General features: G+C 46.5%; 1 protein-coding gene across 2 annotated transcripts in view; it reads left to right on the forward strand.

Moving 5' to 3' along the window:
• Window positions 1-25,322, forward strand: part of HIF1A (hypoxia inducible factor 1, alpha subunit (basic helix-loop-helix transcription factor)) — an 87,301-nt gene extending 61,979 nt beyond the window's left edge. The window contains exons 9-16 of one of the 2 annotated variants that reach the window (XM_015422024.1): window positions 802-1,022; window positions 1,523-1,803; window positions 4,280-4,402; window positions 4,620-4,652; window positions 9,283-9,668; window positions 16,200-16,311; window positions 21,240-21,366; window positions 23,233-25,322. In XM_015422024.1, the coding sequence (XP_015277510.1) occupies window positions 802-1,022; window positions 1,523-1,803; window positions 4,280-4,402; window positions 4,620-4,652; window positions 9,283-9,668; window positions 16,200-16,311; window positions 21,240-21,366; window positions 23,233-23,384 (1,435 nt within the window). In that variant the 3' untranslated portion in view covers window positions 23,385-25,322. The remainder of the gene's footprint in view (window positions 1-801; window positions 1,023-1,522; window positions 1,804-4,279; window positions 4,403-4,619; window positions 4,653-9,282; window positions 9,669-16,199; window positions 16,312-21,239; window positions 21,367-23,232) is intronic. The other variant, XM_015422025.1, reaches the window with a different exon arrangement.
• The last annotated feature ends 444 nt before the right edge of the window (window positions 25,323-25,766 follow it).

Genomic DNA, 25,766 nt, shown 5'->3' on the forward strand with positions numbered 1-25,766 from the left:
GAGACTACACACCTTTAGCATCTGTTATTCATCACATTTTAGAATTCTGGAAGAATAATCCCATGGAAATAAACAGAGAAACCACAAAGGTTGATAATGGTCAACTAACTTCCTCAACTGTTGCCCCATCGCTGCTAGTCTTCCGTGGCAGTTCCACTCGGTCCTGGAGACATTGGTTGTGTTCTACTGTAACAGGTTCTTCTCCAGAGGGTAGTCAAGTTGATCTGCATTAGAAGAGCTAGATTGGGGCCCAGTTGCACCTTGAAGGCCAACAAGAGTTTCAGGGTGTAAGCTTTCGAGAGTCAGAGCTCACTTCGTCAGATACAAGGAAGCGTTGACTCTCGAGAGCTTATACCTCAAAAACCTTGTTGGTCTTTAAGGTACTACTGGACTTGAATCTAGGTTCTAGTCCAGCAGCACCTTCAATACCAGCAAGATTTCCAGGGTAATAGCTTTCCATAGTCAAAGCTCCCTTTTCCAGATACGACAAAGAGACCTTTGACTCCTGCAAGCTTACACCCCAGGAATCTCATTTTGTCTTTAAGGTGCGACTGGGCTCAGATCTTGCTCTTCTACATGGACACCCACCAGAAACTGTAACTGGTTCTGTTCACACAAAGAAGTTGCGTGAAGCTCGAGAGACTTGAGTTTTCAGTCCAGATCTTCCTGGCAGATGCTTTGGTGTGATCTGCAGAAAGTACCCATAACAGGAGAGATTTTTGAGAGCAATGTACTCTAATAAAATAGCCAATTCCGGCTTTTCAGCCACTCTCTAACGATTTCCTTTCTGTCTTCCCGCAGTGGCATCGTCGAGAAGGACTTGATATTCTCGCTCCAGCAAACGGAGTGTATGTTGAAACCGGTGGATTCTCCGGAGCTGAAGGAGACCAAACTGCTGGGCAAGGATACCCTGGAAGACAGCAACAGCCTCTTTGAGAAACTGAAGAAGGAGCCAGACGCATTAACCTTGCTTGCTCCTGCCGCGGGGGACACCATTATTGCGCTAGATTTCGGCACTGACGGTGGGTGTGCGTTTGGTTCAAGGGACCCGCCTGTAAAGTCCGCTAAAAGTCAAGTAATGTTCTTTGGAGGGCTGTGTGGTGGCTCAGTGGTTAAGACACTGGACTGCAGTGGTGAAGATGCTGAACTGCAGACCCGTCTCCTGCCAACCTAGCTGTTCGAAAGCAAGACATTGCAAGTAGATAAATAGGTACCGCTTCGGTGGGAGGGTAACAGCATTCCGTGCGCCTTGGCATTTAGTCATGCCTGCCGCGTGACCATGGAGAAGTCTGAGGACAGCGCTGGCTCTTCAGCTTGGAAACGGAGACGAGCACCGCAACCCTAGAGTCGGATTCCACTAGCTTTTGAGGAAGGGAAGCCTTTACCTTTACCTTTAATGTTCTTTGGGCATTGCAGATTAATTGCACCTGTTGTGGTTGGTTTTTTGTTTTTTAAATGAGGGCCTTGCCACCCAGTGCGACACTCCTTAATTAAGCCAATGGTTCTCTTTTAATTTCTGTAGACTCTGATGAGCAGCCGCCTGACGATGTTCCTTTGTATAATGATGTAATGCTCCCCTCATCCAGTGAGAAATTGCAGTGCATACATTTGGCCATGTCCCCCCCGCCCGCTTCAGACACCACCAAGCCGCTGCGGAGCAATGTGGATCCGGCGCTCAATCGGGAGGTGGTGTCCAAGCTGGAGCCTAGCGTGGAGCCCCTGGATCTGACCTTCTCAGCCTGCCGGAAGCAAGAGCAGCCGGCCACCCCTTCCGACGGCAGCACCAGCCAAAGCTCGCCTGAGGTTAGTCGCTGGAGAATCGGCGCCGGATCCCGCACTCTCTGCTGGAACCGGTTGCTTGTCCTGTAAATAAAAAGATTTTATTTTTTTCCACTGTTCAGTTTTTACTAGCTTTGTATCCTGCCCTTGTTCCTAGGAGTGTCATAGAGGTGGGGAAGAGGGAAGGGTCCCATTTACCCCCCCTCCCCCACAACAGCCTCGTGGAGCTGGAGACCCTCCACGTTCAAAGGTAGACAGCCTCTGAATCCCCGAGCCAGGAGGCAACAGCAGGGGAAGCCTCAGCCTCTACGCCCTGTTGTTGGCCCTCTAGAGGAGCCGGTTGGCCACTGCTTGAGACAGGATGCTGGACTAGGTGAACCACTGGTCTGATCCAGCAGGGCTCTTCCTATGTTCTAATGAAGGCCACGGCCTCTCTGCCCTGTCGTTGGCCCTCCGGAGGAACTGATCAGCCACTGTGTGAGACAGGATGCTGGTCTAGATGGACCCGGCCACTGGTCTGATCCAGCAGGGCTCTTCTTACATTCCAATGGCCACTGTGTGAGACGGGATGCTGGACTAGATGGACCACTGGTCTGATCCAGCAGGGCTCTTCTTGTGTTCTAATGAAGGCCTCGGCCTCTCTGCCCTGTTGTCGGCCACTGTGTGAGACAGGATGCTGGTCTAGATGGACCCTCACTGGTCTGATCCAGCAGGGCTCTTCTTACGTTCCAATGGCCACTGTGTGAGACGGGATGCTGGACTAGATAGACCACTGATCTGATCCAGCAGGGCTCTTCTTACGTTCTTATGTCTGACTGTGAAGATAGTCACTGGCCAAAGGTGGCACCATGTGTTGAGCAGGGATTCAGAAAAGTCTCTCTGTTCTTGGGGTAACGGTGTGGCTGTGCCACGCTGCCTCCCAGTCAAAAGTCAGCTGGGCGTTCCTCTTTGTAAAGGGTGACGTTGCAAAGTGCCGTCAAGCCACAGCTGAGTCACGGTGACCCCGTATGGTTTCCCAGGCGAGAGATGAACATAGGCGGTTTGCCATTGCCTGCCTCTGTGTAGGAACCCTGGACTTCCTTGGAGGTCTCTCGTCCAGGTGCTCCCCAGGGCCAACCTTGCTCAACTTCCAAGATCTGAGAAGTTCAGGCTAGCCTGGGCCATCCACGACAAGGTAGAGGAGCTTTTATTTTGGGTCAACATAGCGGCCCAAAACTGATACTCCCCCCCCCCCCGACACATCTGTGTTGGATGCTAGTATGGCAGAAAACAACATGACAATTTGATGTTGTATAGAATTTTGCCAACTGCATGCCTTGCTGTGAAGGTTGCAGGGGTTCAAAGAACGACACACGACACAGGTCTGCAGAAAGCTGTCTGAAATTTCTCACTCCGCAGCGTTTATTATAAGCTCTTAGTTTTCCCCCATTTCCCCCCCCCTCCTCCCCCTTTCAAGCAGACAGTGCACTCTCTTATCTTCCCCTGCTATGAAGTCAGCAGATGTTACCTTGTGCAGTTAGCACTCACACACTCTAGTTCCCAATCTCCAGGCAGGAGAAGTGAATCTCCAGGTTTGCCACGCAGAGAACACTGTTCCTACATTGCTGTACTGATACACCGAGCCAGATTGAAGGGACAGCGACATACTTTCAGGGTCCTGAAAGCAAGATTTGAGTCCAGCAGCACCAGTTCGGTGTGGTGGTTAGGAGTGCGGACTCCGATCTGGGAGAACCGGGGTTGGTCTCCCCACTCCTCCACATGCAGGGAACTGGGTGACCTTGGGTCAGTCACAGTTCTCTCAGAACTGTTCTCTCATCAGCAGCTCTCTCAGAGCTCTCTCAGCCCCACCTGCCTCAGGAGGTGTCTCTTGTGGGGAGAGGAAGGGAAGGAGATTGTAAGCCGCTCTGAGGCTCCTAGTGAAGGGCAGGGTATAAATCCAACCTCTTCTTCTTCAAGACAGAACAGATTTAGTCTTTAAGGTGCTGCAAGTTTACTCTTCCGCTTCGGGCCAACATGGCTACCCCCCCACCCCCCACCCCGAAACAAAAAGATTTGCAACATGCCTGGGGGGGGGTGCTTTGTACCCTAGTAGCACTTCCCTCATCAAAGTGCAAAGCCTTTGTCCAGCCCAAGGTCCTTCCAAAGAGAAGAGGCCCTTCCGCCAGCAGAAGAGCCTCTCCCCACTAGCAGAAGGCTCCGGAGGCGGGTCGAATGCTTCATAATTTGCTGAAAAGAGCAGTAGGATGCAAGTGGGTACGTCTTCCAGATCTGGGAGTTAAATTAAACGTGTGAACTTAGTACTACTCCCTGGCCTCATCCTGACTGTAGGAAGCTCCAAAATCTGTGAGCCGGGGGCACGGGGGAGAGGGAATTCACGGCTGAAGAGAGTGAACGTAAACCATTCCTGTTGTGTAAAATTCAGATTGGTGATTTTTTTTGGGGGGGGGGTGAGGAGAATGTCACACGGCACTGAAAAGGGATGGCGGGATTGTATTCACAGCCCAGCAGCCCCGGCGACTACTGCTTCGACGTGGACAACGAAATGGCCAGTGAGTTCAAGCTGGAGCTGGTGGAGAAACTCTTCGCCATCGACCCAGACCTGAAGAACCCGTTCTCCATGCAGGTGGGCACAGGAGTGAAAGGTGGTCTGTTTCTAGGCCTGTCTCGGTGTGCCGTTGCAAGTGGTTCCCGATTGGCTGAGAGATCCTGGAGGTGTTTTTTTTTTACCTCTTTTGAGCACAGAGCGGGGTCTACTGGGAGACTAGGGGCGGAGGAGGTACGGGTGACGTCCCCGCACTGTACAGGGGGTAGGACTAGACGACATTTGGTGTCTCTTCCAGCTCTGTGTTTCCAAGAGGACCTCCACAAACTGGGTGAGTGAGTGAGCGACAGTGTGGCAAATGACGTTCAGTGTCGGTAAGTGTAAGTTGGTGTGCAACGGGGCAAAGAAAACCCCACTTCAAGTCTAGGCTAACGTGGTCTGAACTTTTTTTTTTTTTTTTGGTAAACAAATTTTTTTATTTTCTCAGGAATACAACATATAAAACATTTCATTCTATCAATTGTCTACCCCATTCCCAGTTCCTCCCCTCCCTCCAATGGCTTCCCACAATGCTTCCACCCCTGCTCCAAATTACTTCATATCATCAACAATATCAGTTTTTCGTCATTACAATCTAAAGATAACATCTTTTGACTTAATATTGATCTAAACATATTAAGTTTTGTTTCACATCCCAGTTCTTTTCCAGATAAATTTTAAAATCATTCCATTCTCCAAAAAACTCATCGTCTTCTTTGTTATTCAGTTTTTTTGTAATCTTATCCATTTGTGCCATGAACAGAACTTTTTGTATCCATTCTTCAACCTCTGGTACCTTTTCTGTCTTCCAAAACTGAGCATAAATCATTCTCGCTGTCACTATCAGGTACCAGAGTAAAGTCTTTTTAGTCGTATTGACTTCTTCCATTTTAAGTCCCAAAAGCAGAATTTCCGGTGCTTTTTTAAAAGAACATTTCAGTATTTTTTGCATTTCATTGTGGACTTTTGTCCAAAAGTCTACAGCTTTCTCACAAGTCCACCACATATGATAAAATGAGCCCTCATGCCTCTTACATTTCCAACATTTGTTTGACATATTTTGATTCATATTTGCAATCTTCTTAGGTGTCATGTACCACCTATACATCATCTTATAACAATTTTCTTTAACATTAGTACATGTCGAGATCTTAATAGAATTTTTCCACAAATATTCCCAGGTTTCCATAGCCACTTCCTTATTCATATTAATAGCCCATTTTAACATTTGTTCTTTAACAGTTTCATCTTCAGTATACCATTTTAACAACACCTTATACATTTTAGAAATATTTTTTCCTCCTCCACTCTCCCATACCTTTTCAATTTCATTTTTTTCCTCTCTAAAACCATAGTTTTTTTTGTCAGATCTAAAAAGATCATAAATCTGCATATATTTCAACCACTCATATTCATATTCAATTTCATTCTGCTTTTTCATTACCCACTCTGTTCCCTCTTTTTTAATTAAATCTCTATATGGCAACCAGTCTCTACCTCGCTGTCTTGAGTAAGATATCAACACTTCTACTGGTACAATCCACAATGGTCTTAAGTCACTCTGGTACTTCTTATATCTTGTCCATACCATATACAAAGCTTTTCTCACCAAGTGAAGTTTAAAAAAACTGTCCATTTTTATCTTGTCATACCATAAATATGCATGCCAGCCAAATCTACAATCATGCCCTTCCAACCCCAACAATCTGTCATTTTCAAGCTTCACCCATTGATCCATCCATGTTAGACAAACCGCTTCATAATATAGTCTAAGATTTGGCATTTGTAGACCTCCTCTTTCTTTGGCATCACAAAGTATTTTCATTTTGATCCTTGGTTTCTTGCCTGCCCAAACAAATTTTGACAACTCTTGTTGCCACTTGGCCAACAAATCCGTTTTATGCAGAATTGGTATTGTTTGGAACAGGAACATCAAACGTGGTAGGACATTCATTTTTATAACTGATATTCTTCCCATCAGTGATAAGTTCATTTTATCCCATTTCTTAAAATCTTGAGTCAGCTTAGTCCATAATTTCTCATAATTATTCTTATATAGGTCTATATTTTTTGCCGTTAATTCAATTCCAAGGTATTTTGTTTTTTTAACTACTTCACATTGTACCAGTTCTTGTAGTTCCACTTGTTTTTGTTTGATCATGTTTTTACATATAAGTTTTGTTTTATTCTTATTTACGTAAAAGCCGGCCAATTCTCCAAACTCCTTTATTTTTTGAAAAAGCAATGTCAATTTTTCTGTTGGGTTTTCCACCATAAACATTACATCGTCTGCAAATGCTCGATATTTGTATTGGTGTCCTTTATGTGTCAAGCCCTTTATTTCTTGATCGTACTGTATTTTTTGTAAAAGTATTTCCAATACCCAGATAAATAATAACGGTGATAACGGACAACCTTGCCTTGTTCCTTTCTGTACTTTGAAGTTATCTGTCAGTTCTTTATTCACATTTATTTTAGCTCTTTGTTCAGAATAGATAGCTTCAATACAATTTCTAAAATGTTGTCCCGCTTCAATCTTTTCCATCATCTGGTGCATAAAATTCCAATTAAGATTGTCAAAAGCTTTTTCTGCATCAACAAACAGAAAAGCTACTTCTTTTTCTGGGTGCTTTTCATAATATTCAATTGCGTCCATTACTATTCTTACATTGTCTCTAATCTGCCTTTTGGGTAAAAAGCCCGCTTGATCTTCAGAAATTACCGTTTGTAAATAGTTTTTCACCCTTTCTGCAATAATTTTTGCAAAGATTTTATAATCGTTGTTCAAAAGAGATATTGGCCTGTAGTTCTTTACATTTGTTGAATCTTGTCCTTCCTTTGGAATCAAAGAAATAATTGCGTGGTCTGAACTTGCTGAGACAGAGAGGGGAAGGGATCTCGGGTTCCTAGTGGACGGCTCGATGGAAGTGTCACCCCAGGGTGCGGCAGCGGTCAAAAAGGCAAACTCCATGCTAGGGGTTATCAGGCAAGGGATTGGGAATAAAACGGCCAATACTGTAGTGCTCCCGTATAGATCTGTGGTGCGGCCTCATTTGGAATCATGTGTACAGTTCTGGTCACTGTATCTCCAAAAGGACATTGCAGAGCTGGGGAAAGTACAGAGGACCAAGGCATTTAGGGGATTGGAGCCCCTTCCCTATAAGGAAAGGCTGAAGAGCCTGGGACTTTGGTTCAGGACAGACAGAAGGGAATACTACTTTACACAGAGAGTGATTAAAATGTGGCATTCGTTGCCAGAGGATGTCCTGATGGCCACAGGAAGAAACAGCTTGAAAAGGGGATTAGATTCGTGAAGGATAAGTCCATCAATGGCTACTATCCCTGGTGACTGAGCGGAACCTCCACGTTCAGAAGCACTAATCCTCTGAATGCCAGAGCCAGGAGGCAACATCAGAGGAAGGCCTCAGGCTTCTGTGCCCTGCTGTTGGCCCTCCAGAGGAACTGGTTGGCCACTGTATGAGACAGGAGGCTGGACTGGATGGACCACTGGTCTGATCCATGAGGGCTCTTCTTAGTATGTTCTAATGAAGGCCTCGGCCTCTGTGCCTTGTTGTTGGCCCTCCAGAAGACTTGACTGGCCCCTGTGTGAGACAGAATGCTGGACTAGATGGACCACTGGTCTGATCTAGCAGGGCTCTTATGTTCTTATGTTTATGAACTACCACTTGTATTTACTGTTACTGTGAAGACAGGTATTCAGGGGCATAAGTCTTTCAATATCAAGCTATACCAGTCTTTCAGTTCTGCTTAAGACTGGTTGGGGTGAGGGTAACAAGTGTCACAGCTGCACTCTGGTGGTGGCAGTTACCACACCGTCCGCGTGCACATTGAAACTTTTCTTTTTCTATCACAGAATGCCCTACTGCTCCTATGAATTAATCCCATGTTGTTATTGTTGTTTTAAAAAAAGTTTAGGGATTTGATTTGAAGTGACTAAATTTAACCCCTTGGCTTCATAGAGCCCTCAGTGTGTAGCAACGAGTTATGTAAAACACCGATACAAACCTTTTTTGGCATTTGGCTGTGTTGCTTTGGTAAGTAGCAGTTCATATACCCAAGCCCTGTGCCGTTAATGCTGCTCACCTTCTCCACTCCTTTCCGTGAGGCTTCCTGCATAAATGTCTTAGAAACGATAGTAAGTTTGTAGTTACAGGGCAAATATAAGTTACATAAGGAGAGCCCTGCTGGATCAGACCAGTGGTCCATCTAGTCCACCATCCTGTCTCACACAGTGGCCAACCAGTGGCTCTGGAGGACCAACAACAAGGTATGGAGGCCAAGTCCTTCATTACAACATAAGAAGAGCCCTGCTGGATCAGACCAGTGGTCCATCTAGTCCAGCATCTTATTTCACACAGTGGCCAACCAGTTCCCCTGGAGGGCCAGCAACAGGGCATAGGCCTTCATTGGAACATAAGAAGAGCCACACTGGATCAGACCAGTAGTCCATCTGGTCCAGCATCCTGTCTCACACAGTGGCCAATCAGTCCCTCTGAAGGCTGAGGCCTTCCCTTGATATTGGCTCCTGGCACTGGGATTCAGAGGTTGACTGCCTCTGAATGTGGAGGTTCCCTTTAGTCACCACGGCTAGTAGCCACTGATAGACCTCTTCTCCATGAATCTATCCAATCCCCCTTTAAAGCTGTCTTAAGAGGCGCCATGGCTTGTGCGAAGAAGGTCCCAGGTTCAATCCCCAGCTTCTCCAGTTGAAAAGACTAGCCAGTAAGTAATGTGAAAGACCCTCACCTGACATGGAGACTTCCTGCCAGTCTAAATAGACATCACTGACCTTGATGGACTGACGGTCTGATCCCAGTATAAGGCAGCTTCCGAAGCGTCCGGTAAGCGTCACTGCCACTGTGATTTCCGTGCTGCTGACCCTTTCCCGTTTTGCCTTTCAGGAAACGGATTTAGATTTGGAGATGTTAGCGCCCTACATCCCCATGGACGACGACTTCCAGTTACGTTCCTTCGACCAGCTTTCTCCGCTGGAGAGCAGTACGGCGAGCACGCCTCCCAACGTGGCCGTCATGTTCCAGCCGGCTCCGCTGCCGTCCGCTGCCACGGATGAGATAAAGCCCTTGTCCACCAAACTTATGGATGACTCTAAGATGCTCCTAGAGCCCATTCAAGTCACCATAGAAAACACCAGCCCCCCAGCCTCGCCGTATGTGGAGAGTCCGAGCCGGACAGCGTCGCCGGTCAGAACGGGAAAAGGCCTGGTGGAGCAGAAAGGGAAATCGAGTCCGGGGACACCCAATTTGTTAACAGTCACGTTGGGCAAAAGGTAGCTGTAAAAACTTGTTTGATTTTAAAAACACGTCAAAACTATGAATGGAAGGGAGGGATTGGTTTTTGTGTGTGTCTGTTTAAACGTCTCATTAAGAACTAACTTTGTTCTGCAAGGAGCTATGACTTTTTAACCGGCGTCCTTGTAGATCTGCTAACGTGTTATTTGTCTATGGCATTTTATACATGCAAGTGTTGTATCATCCCTTGAGATGGCAGTTGTACCCAGGTTACAGATGGGGAACTGTAACTATTGAGTTGGATGTCACTTTCCCAAATGCCCTGCCAAAGTTCAGGGCGAAGCTGAGTCTTGGAGCCCTGGAATTCTAGATCCAAATTACATGATCTTAACAAGTAGTTAATTGACACCCCCTGCTTTTCCTTTTATTACAGTGTGTCTAAAGCCCAAAGTTAAACATTTCCTTTTCGTCAGTCTTGTTATGTAGAGCACAGATTGTAATTCAGCTTTTATCTATTGATCGATAGATATAGATATATACATGCAAAGATTCAAGATTGTATGGTTTGAAATTCCATTGTTCATCGGGTTTCCATCACTTCCTTGACAATACGGGTGATTTTGAGGGCAGTGCCTTGGAAAAGTGAAGTTTGGTGAAGATGTGATGTCATTTCAGGGCAGGGCCGGCTCACTCACTAGGCGAACTAGGCAATCGCCTAGAGCGGGCCGGCCCTTAGGGGCGCCAAGCTGCACCCGGCCCCGTACTCTGGGAGTTTCTTGATTATTTGTGTTTTTCATTCTTCCTAAAATGCATTTATTTTTGAAGATTGGTGGGCACATGGGGAGGGGGGCGCCAGAAGGGATCCTTGCCTAGGGTGCAAAATAAGTTGGGGCCGGCCCTGTTTCTGGGTAACATTCTAGGAGTTTCCCCCAGTCTTTAGGGTAAAAACCATAGAGCAGGGGTGTCAAACATCAGGCCCGGGGGCCCAGAACCAACCCGTTCAGGGCTCTTGTGCGGCCCGTGAGCAACTGACGCAAGGGAGGGAGTGCTGGGGGGGAGTGGGCAAAGACACTCCGTTGTGGCTTCAGCACGGCAGAACAACCTCGTCTGCTGCAGTTAAGCATCGTGGGAGCATCTTCCCACGCTGGCTGCACTGCTGCCTCTCCAGTCCGCCCTTGTGGGTTTTCCTCTGCACCCCAGCTCCCAGTGCATGGGGCCTTGCAGTGAGGATACACCAACTCGAAACTTACCAGCTGCTGTCCTTTGTACAGTTTCTATCTCTGGTATCTGGCATTACGGTTTCTGGCATTCACGGCCTAGCCAGACAAAGTGATATCTGGCCCTCGTAAGAAATGAGCTTGACACCTCTGCCATAGAGGAATGAGGAAATTCTTCAGGGTGTTATTGTGGATGCCATTTGCTGTCTGCCACCCCCACCCCCCCTTTCTTGAGGGTGGGGGATTGGGGCCAAGGGGTAGGCAGATGCTAAGCCACTGTGGGTGGGCAAACGGCAAGCCAAGTTGTGCACCCCTAGCAGGTAGGTGCCAAGATGATCGATACAACATGTTTTTGGCCACCGTGTGACAGAGTGTTGGACTGGAAGGGCCATTTGTTTGATCCAACATTGGCTTCTCTTATGTACTTATGTTTAAGTTTGTGCAGTCTTTAGATAAATATAGCTTGGCAAGTGTCTTGGCATGTTGGACTCTGGTCCCTCTAAGCAGGCACTGGAGTATGAATATAATTTGTCTTCTATTTTGTGACATCTAGTTCATTTGTATTATAGTACCTGGAATTTGAAAGCCTGAACTCTGCCCAGCTTTTACACAACTGCCCACCAGCACTTTACACACCCATTGGGAATAGTGTGCCAGTTCCGTTGAGAATGTTAACACTGCCCCCCACCCGTTTTTTGCAATTAAATGGGCATCACCGAGCACCCGAGCGCCAGTTTGGTGTAGCGGTTAAGAGCACAGACTCTAATCTGGGAGAGCCGGGTTTGATTCCCCACTCCTCCAGATGCAGCTGCTGGGTGACCTTGGGTTAGTCACAGGTTCTCTCAGAGCTTTCTTGAAGTAGCAGTCTTCGATCAGTTGTACCTCTCCCTAGTAAAATCAAACCACAAGCTGTTCTCTAGGGGAGTGTTGCCTTTAGAATGCTTAGCCACTCCTCGGAACTCTGCTGGAACCCTCACATCTTTGAGATGCAGGCACGGAAGGGGGTGTATGTGGGTGTTCAGACAACTTCTGCCAGTAAAGTAGGGGATTTATACCTTTTCCTTACAATACTTCCAATCAGGGGTCATTTTGTAGAAAAAGAGGTGCAGGAGCTCATTAGCATAACTTATTTGCATAACTTATTTGCATATGCCACACCCCCTGACATCACCGGAAGTGTGTCAGAAGGCAACACCCACCACTCAGGTTCCACTGGACTGTTTTGGATTGCTGCTCCTTGTGGCCTGACTGAGGGCTGCTGGGAGCAGGGGGCGGGGCTTGTTGCATGTGCCCGCCCCCTGGGCTCCTTACTGCCAGAGCTCCACTCCTGTGCGCTCCCGCAGGAAATGACCCCTGCTTCCAATCTTGCGTTTCCAAAAGCTTGTCAACGCCTCTGTTTCTTGTATCTCAGTCTCAGCCAGCGTTGCTTCCTCTTTGTACGCAGCGTCTTTTAACTGCATTCCGATTGGAATGAAACGTAGCAGTAGTTTGGTATTCGTGGCAAAAACAGGAGAAGTCTTCCATGTTTTCAGTGGAGTGTTTTCTTTGTCCTTTAGGGATCCCCACCCCCCCCCCCCCCCAACCATCTATGCCACTCACGCATTCTTGACACATTTGCAGTCTGAAATGCACCCCACAACCCTCAGGCAGTGTTCCCTCTAAGCTGAGTTAGTGTGAGTTAGCTTCTCGCAGTTTTTCAGCCTCCAGCTCACACATTTTTGTCTTAGCTCAGGAAGGAGGGCTCCAGAGCAAACTAATTTATGCAGTAGCCAAATCGCTTGCTCACAACTTTAATGTCAGTCACTCACAATTTTGCTCACAAGACTCCACAGCTTAGAGGGAGCGTTGCCCCAGGAGCAAATTCCTTCCTCCCTTCTCATGATGTGAGTTACGGTTTATTATTGCACGTGGCTAATGCTAACCAAAGTTCCCTCACTAACCAGAATTTTCCTGAATAGAAAAAGAAACTAAGGAATGTTTTCCTAATGCATGAAACAATGGCTTTGAAATGATTGTAGGCGAGGAAAGTGGGCAGTACCCCCAAAATTATTATGTGGATATGGCCTCCTTTTCCTTTTTTTGCTGAAACGAAAGAGGGCCAAAAAGAGAAAAAGTTAAGACAAAAGGTTTTGAATAGACTCTAAGGAAGCGGTTGGACTTATTAACAAATCAGAATGTGATGAAACCGTGCTTTCAGAATGGATTTAGAATCCCGCTCGCAGGGGAGCCTAGTTAGTATTCCTTGCAGTTGGTGCTAAAGGTGGAATGCAAATGTTTTAATAAACTTAGTAAATACTATCCATTGTGTTTTTGTAATGATAAATTATGGTTAATTCTGACAGGGAAGGGGAAGTAGGAAACTTGCTTCAGAGAGAGGGAAGAGAGAGAGAGAGAGAGAGAGAGAGAGCATGCAGCTGCCTTCCAGCATGGTATAGTGGTTAGAGTGCTGGACTAGGAGCTGGGAGACCCAGGTTTGAATGCCAACTTCTGCCCTGGAAGCTCACTGGGTGACCTCAGGCCAGTCACATGCTCTCAGCCTGACCTACCTCACAGGGTTGTTGTGAGGATGAAATGGAGAAGATAACAATGAAAGCTGCTTTGGGTCGGCATTGGGAGGAAGGCAGGATATAAATAAAGTAAATCTATATAAAAGCCTAACATATTGGCACTTTCCAGCTCTCCTATTGGCTGTGCTGTGCGCTCCATCAGCCATTGGCCCATTAACCGCCACTCAAGAGTACTCGCGTGCCATTGGCTGGGTGCTGGTTCCGCTCCTCTGGCTCACTCCACTGCCAGCCTGGTAACTATTCCCTGACAAATTCCCTTTCCTGACAAAGATTCTTCATCTGCTGCTAGGCTCACTTTTGCTTCAGTGGCTGTTGCTAAGCAACCAAGCTTAGTGCTGTCAGTAAAAGGTGTGGGGGGGCCTTTGAGAGAACACTCATTGGGTGCAGTCCTGACTAGGGTTGCCACCTCCAGTCTGGGAAATTCCTGGAGATTTTGTGGTGCAGTCTATAGAAGCCAGAGTTTGGGGAGTGGAGAGTCAACGGAATAGAATGCCATAGAGTCCACCCTCCAAAGTAGTTATTTTCTCCAGGGGGAGAGAGATCTGTTCCCTGGAGTTCAGTTGTGATACCAGGCAATCTTTAGGCTCCACCTGGAGGTTGGCTACCCGAAGCCTGGCAGTGCCCTCTGGGTGACTTGATGACACCTGACTGGCATGAAAACTAGGCCTGGCTGCTTACTCCTGTTCACTTCCAGCAGCCCTTCTTTTTTAATATTTAAACTAAATATTTAGAAAAATAAGAAGAGATTGGATTTATACCCCGCCCGTCACTACCCGAAGGAGTCTCAGAGTGGCTTACAATCCTTTTCCCTTCCCCTTCCCACAACAGGCACCCTGTGAGGTAGGTGGGGCTGAGAGAGCTCTCTTGAGAACTGCCCTTGAGAGAACAGGTCTGAGAGAACTTGCGACTGACCCAAGGTCACACCAGCAGCTGCATGTGGAGGAGTGTGGAATAAAACCCGATTCCCCCAGATTAGAGTCCATGCTCTTAACCTCTACTCGAAACTGGCTCTCTAGGACAGCCAGTGTGGTATAGCAGTTAGCACTTCAGATCAGGGTCTGCCAGACCCATGTTCTTGCTGTGGAAGCTGATAGGGTGATTTCAGACCACTCACAGACTTTCAGCCTAACCTGCCTCACAGGGTTGTTGTGCAGATTGAAAGGGGAAGAGGAGAATGATGTGAGCTGCTTTGGTCCCCATTGCCGAGAAAGACTATTCTTTTCCTAGCTAGAGGCTGCAGGGAGGGAGGAGGAGATGGGAAGCTGAAGTCAGAGGGGCAGATAAAGGTAGGTTGATGGCTGGCTGGGAAGGGGATAGGGTTGTCGACTCCAGGTTGGGAACTTTCTGGAGATTTGAGGGGTGGAGCCTGATATGGGTGGGGTTTGAGGAGGGGTGGGACCTCAGAAAAGTACAATGCCATAGACTCCACCCTCCAAACTAGTAATTTCCTCATGAGGAACCATTGTTGCTAATCTCCAGGTGAGGGCTGGAGATTACTCAGACTTACAAGTGCTCTTCAGATGGCAGTTCCCTTGGAGAAAATGGTGGACTCTCTGTCATTATTGTGGTTGCCACAGAAAATTGACGCTGAGTGCCCAAGGTAGGGTACCCACCCAGAGCTTTTTTCTAGAGCTCATTGTATTTATTTCTACAATGGGCCTTATTCCTAGTAGATAAATAAAGTGCCACTTGGCTTTTGTTTTATGTTGCTACAGCAGGCCAGCACTGCTCCCCCTTTGCAACAAACCTAATAAGCCAGTTTCATATTGTTCTATGACCAGCCAACTCAAACCAAAACAACATCCTCATCCCTCCCCCAAACTGAAGGAAAATAGCCTCACCTGGATACATGGTGACTTTTTTCCTGCCAAGAGGAATGGACGAAAGCAATAGATTGGGATGCTTGAACATAGAACAAGTTCTTCGTTCATCAAGCACTTCAGCATTACGTTGGGTGAAATAGGAATCTTCATCCTAGAAAGCAGAGCAGTTTAAACCATGTCAGCCAAATTTCCCTGATGCTTTGCTTCGTTTCTCAAATGGTTTAATATTAATGTATCAACTAGTAAAGCAACAAAGCCTTTGTTGCAGGGCTGTTCTTTCCCTCTCCCTCCCTCCAAAAGGAGGAGACCTCAGTCTGCCAATGAAGGAAACAGAGGCTTGGCTTTGTATCTCTTCTGTGTGAAGCAGGAGAGGGAGCTGGGCAAAAGTGAGCTGCAATGCAGCGGTGGCAGTAGCCCCGGAGAAGGAAGAAGGAGAGAGCCAGTTTCTCGTGGGCTGGATACGAGCCTTGCAGGGGCCAGTTCTGGCCTGCAGGCTGTATGTTTGACACCCCTGCTCCGGAGGAACTGATTGGCCACTGTGGGAGACAGGATGCTGGACTGGATGGACCACTGGACTGATCCAGTAAGGCCCATCTTCTGTTCTTATGAATTGAATCTGCCTGAAATTAAGGTGCATCTTCTGCCCTGGAATCCCTGTTCTCCCTAGTTACATAGTGGCTAGTACTAGAGAAGAAAACCACTCCTTTCTTTTGGTATTGCTTTGGGCAAATCAGGGCTCCATCCTGACACAAGGTTCTGGTGAGCCCAGACTCCCTTGTTCTGGTGAGCCCAGACTCACTTCTCTGATCTCCCTAGGGAACCCAAGGTGTGTTTTTGGTTTATAAACAAGCAAAGGGAGCATTGCGATATCAAAACCATGTTTCACATGCGGCTGGTTTTAATATGACAGTTGTCTTCTTGAGGGGAGTCAGAACTTAACGGTGTGAATCTCTTCTCCTCAGTAAATCAACTGCAACGAACGAAGACCTCAATCCAAAGATCATAGCTCTGCATAACATTCAGAGGAAACGGAAGATGGAGCAGGACGGTTTGCTTTTCCAAGCAGTGGGAATTGTAAGTTTTCAAATATTCTTTCGTTACTGTTGCCATTAAAGCAATAAAGGCGTCACGTCTCTCTTTTTGCCTTGATTTTTCTGATAGGGTCACATTTAGCACAAACATAAATAACTCTGGGGCAAAGCGTAGCGTGAAATTTTCTGGAGCCAAGCGCCCATGAAACGAAAGGGAGTCACGTGCCAGTAGTGAGCCACATCCTTGCCTTGCCTGAGAAGAGGCACGTGTGCGTCCCATGCATCTGGGTTCACGCATACATGTGTGCCTCCTCTTTTAGAAGATAAGAAGCCGTAGGCTGGGGTGTAAAATGATAGTGGGTGGCCTGCCTAGTTGAGTAAGGCCTTAGATTAGTGAGGGTGAGCTGCAGGTGGGACGTGCATGTATTAGAATGATTTATAATGAATAAGGGGGGTGGAACACCTTCCTTATGAAAAAAAGGTAAAGAGGTTAAGGCTCTTTAGCTTGGAGGAATGATGACTGAGGGGAGACATGACAGAGGTTCACGAAATTATGCATGGGATAGAGAAGACGGAGGAAGAAGTTCTTTTCTCCCTTTCTCACAATACGAGAACTCGTGGGCACTCAATGAAACTGATGAGCAGTAAGCTTAGAACAGATAAAAGGGCGTACTTCTTCACCCAAAGAGGAAAGAACACGTGGGATTCACTTCCGCAGGAATTGGTGATGGCTATCTAAGCATGAGGAGCTGCGGTGGCTCAAGGGGTTAAGACGCTGAACTGCAGGCTGTGGAAGGTTGGTAGTTCAGCAGTTCGAGACCCGAATGTGCCGCATGACGGAGTGAGCTCCCGTCTCTAGTTCCAGCTCCTGCCAACCTAGCAGTTTGAAAGCAAGAAATTGCAAGTAGATAAATAGGTACCACTTCGGAGGGAAGGTAACAGCGTTCTGTGCGCCTTGGTGTTTAGTCATGCCGCCCACATGACCACGGAAATGTCTTCAGACAGCGCTGGCTCTTCGGCTTTGAAACGGAGATGAGCACCGCAAGCCTAGAGTCGGATTCGACTGGCTTTCGAGCAAGGGAACCTTTACCTTTACTTTACCTTTTTACCTAAGCATAGACAGCTTCCAGAGGGGATTGGTTAAACATCTGGAGCAGAGGTCCATCAGTGGTGATTAGCCACAAGGTATAGATGGAACACTGCATCTAGGGCAGTGTTGCTCTGCATTCTTAGTCCTTGGGGTACCACAGTGGGAGGGCTTCTGGAGTTCTGGTCCTGCTGGTGGGCCTCCTGACGGCACCTGGGTTTTGGCCACTGCGTGACACAGAGTGTTGGACTGGTTGGGCCACTGGCCTGAACAGACATGCCGTCTCTTACGTTCTTAATGTTCTTAGAGTGTCACAGGTCTTCTGGAAACCAAGAGGGGTTTGCTCTGGAGCCATCCTTCGTGAGCTAAGATTAAAATGTGTGAGCTGGAGGCTAAAAAACTGTAGCTAGCTCACACTAACTCAGCTTAGAGGGAACACTGGTCTCATGGATCACCAAAATCTCTACAAAGGTGGCATAATCTAGTAGAGAGGATTTCTTAGGGGTGGAATCTTTGTTCATTTTTTCATTAGTGTTTTTTTCCCCGTGGCCTCTCACCCAAAGGATCTCATGGAAACTTACAACACCTATACAACAATCATAACAAATGAGTTTAAAAACCCAACCAAAATCAGATAAAACATTTAAAATAGATTAAGATAGATTACTCAGCATACGAGCCAGGCCAGAGCATCTGGTAAACCTCCAAAGGCCAACTTGAGCAATTCGGCCTAAGCAAGTCCTGCAGGGCACGGGTATCACCAGAGAGCACATGCCACAGGATAGGGGCCAGCACTGAGAAAGCCCCCCCCCCCCCCCCCCCTAACACCCCCCCAACCTCCAAAGACCACCTACAAGGGACTGAAGGGGGTGCAGGGGGCTGTAACAGGAATCCTTGCACTTTGCAATGCCACTGTGGGTGGAAAGGATCCATTAAGAGCCATATTGACGAAGTTGGGGGGAATGAGGTTCATTTTCATGCCTGTTCCTATCATTTGACTTTTGTATTTACTGGAGTTGCTTGCTGGAAGGGTTGGCCAGTGCACTGTGCTCGGCCGAAGACTGGTGGGGGGGGGGGAGAAGGGCTGTAATAGCACCAAACAGAATCTGTTCAGTTTTTTGCCCTGGACCAGAATCTGAAAGCTGACCGACAGAGAGCAGTTTTTTTGGCTTCCTTTTTTCCAGGGATCTTGTCAATTTATTTATTTGGAAAATGTTGATGCTCTCTCTCCAGGGAACCTGCCTAATACAGCTTACAAAAATTTTCAAAAATTCAAGTTCAAAACCTTTATTGGCATAGATCATAATCATACACAGTCGCCATTCAGATAATGGATTTGGCACACAGCTTCCTCATTATAAGGCAGTTACTAGAAACCATAAAAGTTGTTAATTAAGAAGAAGAAGAAGAAGAGGAGATTAGATTTATCCCCCGCCCTTCACTCCCTGAAGGAGTCTCAGAGCAGCTTACAGTCCCTTTCCTTTCCCCTCCCCACAACAGGCACCCTGTGAGGTAGGTGGGGCTGAGAGAGCTCTCTTGAGAACTGCCCTTGAGAGAACAGTTCTGAGAGAACTTGTGACTGACCCAAGGTCACACCGGCAGCTGCATGTGGAGGAGTGGGGAATCAAACCCGGTTCTCCCACATTAGAGTCCGCGCTCTTAACCACTACAGCAAATCACACCAAATCCAGGATTAAAACTCCCACCAGTTCATAGAATCGCAGGCAGTTTAAAATAACAGGCTCATAAATACGGACTAAAATGGTGTTAAAAAATAGAGCCCCTTACTTAAAAGCCTGCTTGAACAGAAACATTTTGGCCTAGCAGAAAGCATCGTAGGCGACAGGCGAGCCTCAAGGGGAAGGACATTCAAAAAGTTCGCCATGACAACTTTTGCTTGTCCACAGGGGCTTCTGCAGGTGCCAACCTGCCAATGGGCAAAACCAACCACTGCCCATACACGGGCCTTCTCTGTTGTGGCCCCCTTCTTGTGGAACGGCCTGCCCAAAGAGGTTAGGACGTCTCCCCCTCTCCTGGCCTTCTGCCAGGAGTGAACTGAACTGCAGAACTGAACTATCAACGAGGGCTTTACTGCACAAGTAATAGGGTTGATCGAAATGGTTCACAAACTTATTTGAATGAAGGATTAGGACCGTGGTCTATAGTGCAGCAAATACAGTGTTCCCTCTAAGGTGAGTTAGTGTGAGCTAGCTCACAGTTTTTTAGCCTCCGGCTTACACATTTTTGCCTTAGCTCAGGAAGGAAGACTCCAGACGAGCAAACTAATTTATGCAGCAGCCAAATCACTCGCTCACAACTTTAATGCCAGTCGCTCACAAAGCAGAATTCTTGCTCACAATACCCCACAGCTTAGAGGGAGCATTATAGCATGTTGTAAGTCGGACCCTATTTATGTAATTTCTTTACGGCTTAATGTGCCACGTTAATACCTAAGCTATACGTCAGTTCTTTCTGGTGGTTCCAGATTCCTAATCTCTTAATGCATTACTGAATGTCCCATTTTGTTGATCGTACTGACGCACTATGTGTAATCTACCTTGCGTCCCTGTGGGAAAGGCGGACTACAAAAAACATAAATATTTTTATTTTAAAGAATAAGCAAGGTGCCACTACTGAATAGGCCCTGTCCCTGGTTGCCACTCGCTTCACCTCTGAATGGCACCAGTCGCCGCCACCTCTGCGTAACATCACTTACAAAAGATAGTTCTGAGATTGGTTAAGAGTGAGGAAGTCTCTTGCCCTGAGATCGCTGCCCTGCCGCTGTGACAACCAGATTACTCTCTGCCATCAGCAGGAGGGAAGGTGCCCATGCCGTTTCTGCCACAGCCTTTCTCGCGAATATCGCCCTGGTGGCCAAAAACCTCTTCCGTCACCACCACCAAGAGAAGTCTAAAGGTAACAGTAGCAGCGTCCCTAAAGGTCCCTAGGCAGCATTAGGGCTCAGTGACTTCCTCTCTCGAAACAGCAGGAGAAGTTACTGCAGAGAGAACAGGTGCTGGATTCGGAGTGCAGACCATTTTGAAGCTCAGAGAGAGAAGACGCCTGTTTGGAATCATGTGCTAGTCAGTCCCACCCCCCTCCCGGCCTTGGGTTTGTTAAAACAAATTTCATATTCATACGCAATTGCTATCATTGCATTGGTGAGGACGTAGGGTTGAAACACAGTTTAAAAATGCACGAAACAAACAATGAAGTTGCATGGGAGTTCGCACTGTAGTGATTTCCCAGTGGATCATGCCCTACATTCCAACTTTCTTCTGAAGTCTGACCATGCACAGACTTGCTTTGGAAGGACAGCCGTTCTTACCATAGAATCTAATAATCACAGAGTTGGAAGGGGCCATACAAGCCATCTAATCCAATCTCCTGCTCAATGCAGGATCAGCCTAGAGCAACGCTCCCTCAAAGCTGTGGAATCTCGTGAGCAAAAACTTTACTTTGTGAGCCACTGGCATTAAAGTCGTGAGCCAGCAATTTGGCTGCTGCATAAATTAGTTTGTTCTGGAGCCCTCCTTCCTGAGCTAAGACAAAAATGTGTGAGCCAGAGGCTAAAAAACTGTGAGCCTAGCTCACACTCAGCTTAGAGGGAACACTGGCCTACAGCATCCCTGACCAATGTTTGTCCAGCCGCTGCTTGAAGACTGCCAGTGAGGGGGAGCTCACCACCTCCCTAGGCGGCCCATTCCACTGCTGAACAAATCTTACTGTCAAAAAGTGTTTCCTTTCCGGCCTTAATTTAAACCCATTCTTGCTGCTGCCGACAGGAACAGTAGCAGTTGGTTAACTTTCATTCAGTAGCAGTGACTATCTGTAACAAACTTTCTTATCTGTGTCTTTTTATGTGTGTGTTGTTTTTTTTAAAGGGTGCTTTGCTGGCGCAGTCGGGTAGTCCCGGAGCAAACGTGTCACTAGCCTGGAAACGTGTTAAAGGGTGCAAGTGTAACGGGCAGAATGAGGTGGCGGAGAAGACGGTCATTTTGCTGCCGTCAGGTTAGTATCTCTGTGTGTGCTGATGTAATCTGCGGTGATATCCAAGTGGTGTCTGCAAAACAAGGCCGATGAGGGTTTCTCATTAATTGTCATTAATGTTTTATTGCTTTTATCTGTTTTATATGGGTTTTTTCCTTGTAAGCCGCCCTGAGCCCGTTCTGCGGGGAGGGCGGGGTATAAATCTTAAATAAATAAATAAATAAATTTCTCCCTTGTGCCCTTCCCATGAAATTGTCACCCACGGTTGCCCAGTGCTGAAAATGGAAGTCTTTGCCTTTGAAGCTTCTGTTAATCTTGCAATCAGAGCCCCTGTCTGCAGGGAATGTGGCCAGGTGGAGCATTCATATGCTTCAAAGAATATGCGTACATATTCCCCATACAAATGGGAGAATTTCTGAAACATGAGGAAGGGGGACAGGGTACTGGAGCAAACTATTGTGGCGTGTGGAACAGCTACAGGGGGACCTTGGGTTTTTTTGTTTGACGGTGTCTTTGGCCTTGAAAAAGGAATGGACTTCACAATGGGTATCTGCAAGTGGAATAGCATGGTATGAGGATAGGAGACTTTTTGTTGAATAAAAGAGGACTTACTCTTGAGTAGACCCACTTAGGATTGCTCCAGGAGGCAAAACACCATTCCCTGCCTGATTAGCTATTGAACAGCAGGGCTACATTTGTTTCATGTAAGCGGAGGAGGGGCTGTGGCTCTGTGGAAGAGCCTCTGTTTGGCATGAGCAGGGGGGAGCGAGTTTAATGGCTTCTAGCCATGAAAAGGGAGCTTTGCCGAATAATATCAGCAATACCGATTATTTCCTGAAACATACCAATATTTGGGATTCAGGAGTATTGGTATATACTGATATTTTTCAGGTTTAGTATACCCAAACTTGAAAAATACTGATTTTTTTTGTGTGCACGCACACCCCTAGTTATGACCCTAATTACATCTGTAGCAGAAGCTTATGCAGCTTGTGTTTCTTGAATTTGCCTATTTGTATTTGAGGAGGGGCTGTGACTCAATGGCAGAGCATATACTCGGCATGCAGAAGGTCCCAGAATCAGTCCCTGGCATCTCCAGTTTGAAAGATCAAGTAGTAGGTGATGTAAAAGACCTCAGCCTGAGACCTTGGAACAGCCACTGCCAGTCTGAGTAAACAATACTGACTTTAATGGACCAAGGGTCTGATTCAGTATAACGCGGGTTCATACGTTCATGGGAGAGAAATTTGGAGTTGGTTCTTTCCCCCCCACTTTCCTTATAGAATCATAGAGTTGGAAGGGGCCAATACGGACCATCTAGTCCAACCCCCTGCCCAATGCAGGACCAGCCTAAAGCATCTCTGACAAATATTCATCCAGCCTCTTCTTGAAAGCTGTCAGTGAAGGGGAGCTCACCACCTCCCTGGGCAGCTGATTCCCCCCTTGAACCACTCTGACTGTGAAAAATTTTTTCCTAATATCCAGCCGATACCTTTCTGCCTGTGATTTAAACCCGTTGCTTCGGGTCCTGTCCTCTGCTGCCCACTGGAACAGCTCCTTGCCCCTCCTCCCAATGACAGCCTTTCAGATATTTAAAGAGAGCAATCCTGTCCCCCCTCAATCTCCTCTTCTCCAAACTAAACATTCCCGGGCCCTCAGCCTTTCCTCGTAGGGCTCAGTCTCCAGACCCCTGATCACCCTCGTCGCTCTCTTCTGCACCCTCTCGATTTTGCCCACATCTTTTTTTGAAGTGAGGCCTCCAGAACTGCACACCGTACTCCAGGTGCGGCCTGCAGTATACAGTATACAGTATACAGAGGAGCTATGACCTCCTGCGATTTTGATGCTACGTTATTACACAAGTGACACTTTCCCCCCCCCCTCCAGATATAGCCAGCAAGCTCCTAGGACAGTCGATGGACGAGAAGGGGCTCCCGCAGCTGACGAGCTACGACTGTGAAGTGAACGCTCCCATCCAAGGCAACCGAAACCTGCTGCAGGGTGAAGAGCTGCTGAAAGCCCTGGATCAAGTCAACTGAGCTTCCCCCTCTCCCCCCGCACTGTTGTCGTTCCGTTTTATTGGACACTGGTGATTCATCACCTAAAAAAATAAGCAGTCTATTTATATTTTCTATATCAGATCTTAGAAGCCTGGCTACAAAATACTGCACTAATTCAGTTAGTTGGGTTTGGATCCCCTTTCTACTTTTGGAGTCTTTCTCTTCTTTTTTTAAGAATGCATTCGTTACGAAAAACAGCAGTGAACTCCGCAAACTGCGTTTTCGTAATTGAACCTTTGGTAGCCGAAACGTTGGAAATCTGGGACATTTTTTAAGAGCACGCTGGCAATTTTGCAGCTTTTTAAGTAGGCGCCTTTTTAATTATTATTTATTTTTTTAATTTTTGACCGGGAGTTTGTTACTGAAAAGATGTTTCATTGGTGAAACAGGCTCAGCCTTTTTAAACGTTGTGAGGTCCGTAAGTGAGCCGAGAAACAAGTTTGCAATTTGTAGCTCTACGACGTCCAGATAAATTTTTACTTCTTTTAACTTTTTTTAAAGAAGGAGTCGGAAAAAATTTACTAAACGTTGCTTTGCTGCAGTGCATTTGTAGCCACAATCGCACAATATATTTTCTTAAGAAAATAAAAAAAAATTAAAAGAACCAGCAAGTTCCTCATGCAATATATTCTGCGTTTATAAAGCTAGTTTTTAAAGGAGGACAATCTTTTGGATTTTTCTTTTCTTCCTTTCTGTTCCATCTCGTTCTGTTTTATTGCCTGTGAAATCACGTCGAAATTTTTTGGAGTAACGCTGTCGTTTTAGCCACGTCGTAATACAGAAGAGTTTCTTAAATGTTGTGTTTAATGTCAGAGTGTGGTCGGGAGGAAAAGAAAAGAACGCCCCGATCTCAAGAAGTTAGCAATGTTTGGGGATTTTTAGTTCATAGATTTTTTTATTATTATTAAAAAAGATGTCTCGACGCGTTTATATGTGGTGTGGAGAAAGAGATTATAATACTAGAATTCGGGCTCAGCTATTGAAATCAGTTGTGAGTAGGTTCAGGGGAGGCGAAAGAAATGACTTCTTTACACAAGGCATTAATTAATTGCTACCGGTAACGGTTTAGACATGCTCACGGCTGCCTGTAGCAATTGGCCACGATAGCTAATAAATGCCTCCATTTTCAGAGGCAGTCTACTTTGCTGGGGGACAGAATAACAGGGGAAGGATTTCCCCTTCACGTCCTGCTCACAGGTTTCGTTGACGCACCAGGTTGGCCATTGTGAGAACCAGGATGCTGGATCAGATGGGCCTTGGGTCTATTCCAGCAGGGGTCCTCGCCCCCTTTAACGAAAAGAAAAATGTTGTTTTTTAAAAAGTGTTTTCGAAGTAGCCCACGTCACCCGTGCAAAGACAGAAACAAAAATCTCTCTCCTCCCCTGCCTATAGCTGTAAAAGTTCATGCTGATTATCGTGTACCCGAGAACCGAATCTTTAAATGTTTCCAGTTTACCTTGCCTGGGTAGAGGTGATATTTCAAGCGAATCGTAAAAGCATCCTTTTCTCTCTCTCGCTAGCAGAGTTTCCTAGTCCAACATTGAGTTGCTCAGTGATATATAATGTTTTTGGGTTTTATGCACCTTGTTGCTATTAATATCTGTATATTTTATTTTATTTTATTGTTAACCATAGATTTAAGTAATGCTGAATATATTTTAGGAACCTTTTTTTTAAAAAAAAGATAGGGAATATGTCACAGAACATCTTATTTTCCTTCATTGTGCTGGACAATATTCCCTCCCCCCCCCCCACATTCTCTCCTCCTTTTTTGTGGTTGGATCTAACCCTAACTGTATTGTTTTATTACATCAATAAACTATATGTGGACCAGGCCCGCACACACGGTGTTGTTGTATCTGCCGGTAATTGTGCTTCCAGGTGCCTTTTGATTGTAACCTAGAGCCCCACAAGATTGTTGAAAAAGTGTGCTAGGCAGTTTTATGGGGTTGGTTGGGCTCCTTCTGTAGCAGGAACTCCTTTGCATATTAGGCGACACATCCCTAATGTAGTCAGTCCTCCAAGAGCTTACAGTAGCCCCTGTAAGAAGAGCTCTGTAAGCTCTTGGAGGATTGGCTACATTAGGGGCGTGTCGCCTAATATGCAAAGGAGTTCCTGCTACAAAAAGAGCCTGGGAATGCTCTTGCTTTAATACCATGGAGGAATTAAGAAGAGAAGAAGAGATTGGATTTATACCACGCCCTTCACTACCCGAAAGAGGCTTACAATCCCTTCCCCTCCCCACAACAGACACCCTGTGAATTAGGTGGGACTGATTGAGCTCTCTTGAGGACTGCCCTTGAGAGTACAGCACTGAGAGAAGGTGTGACTGACCCAAGGTCACACCTAGAGATGTGAAGG

Source organism: Gekko japonicus, unplaced genomic scaffold (genome assembly GCF_001447785.1).
Source record: "Gekko japonicus isolate JY-2015 unplaced genomic scaffold, Gekko_japonicus_V1.1 scaffold166, whole genome shotgun sequence".
Taxonomy (NCBI): Eukaryota; Metazoa; Chordata; class Lepidosauria; order Squamata; family Gekkonidae; genus Gekko; species Gekko japonicus.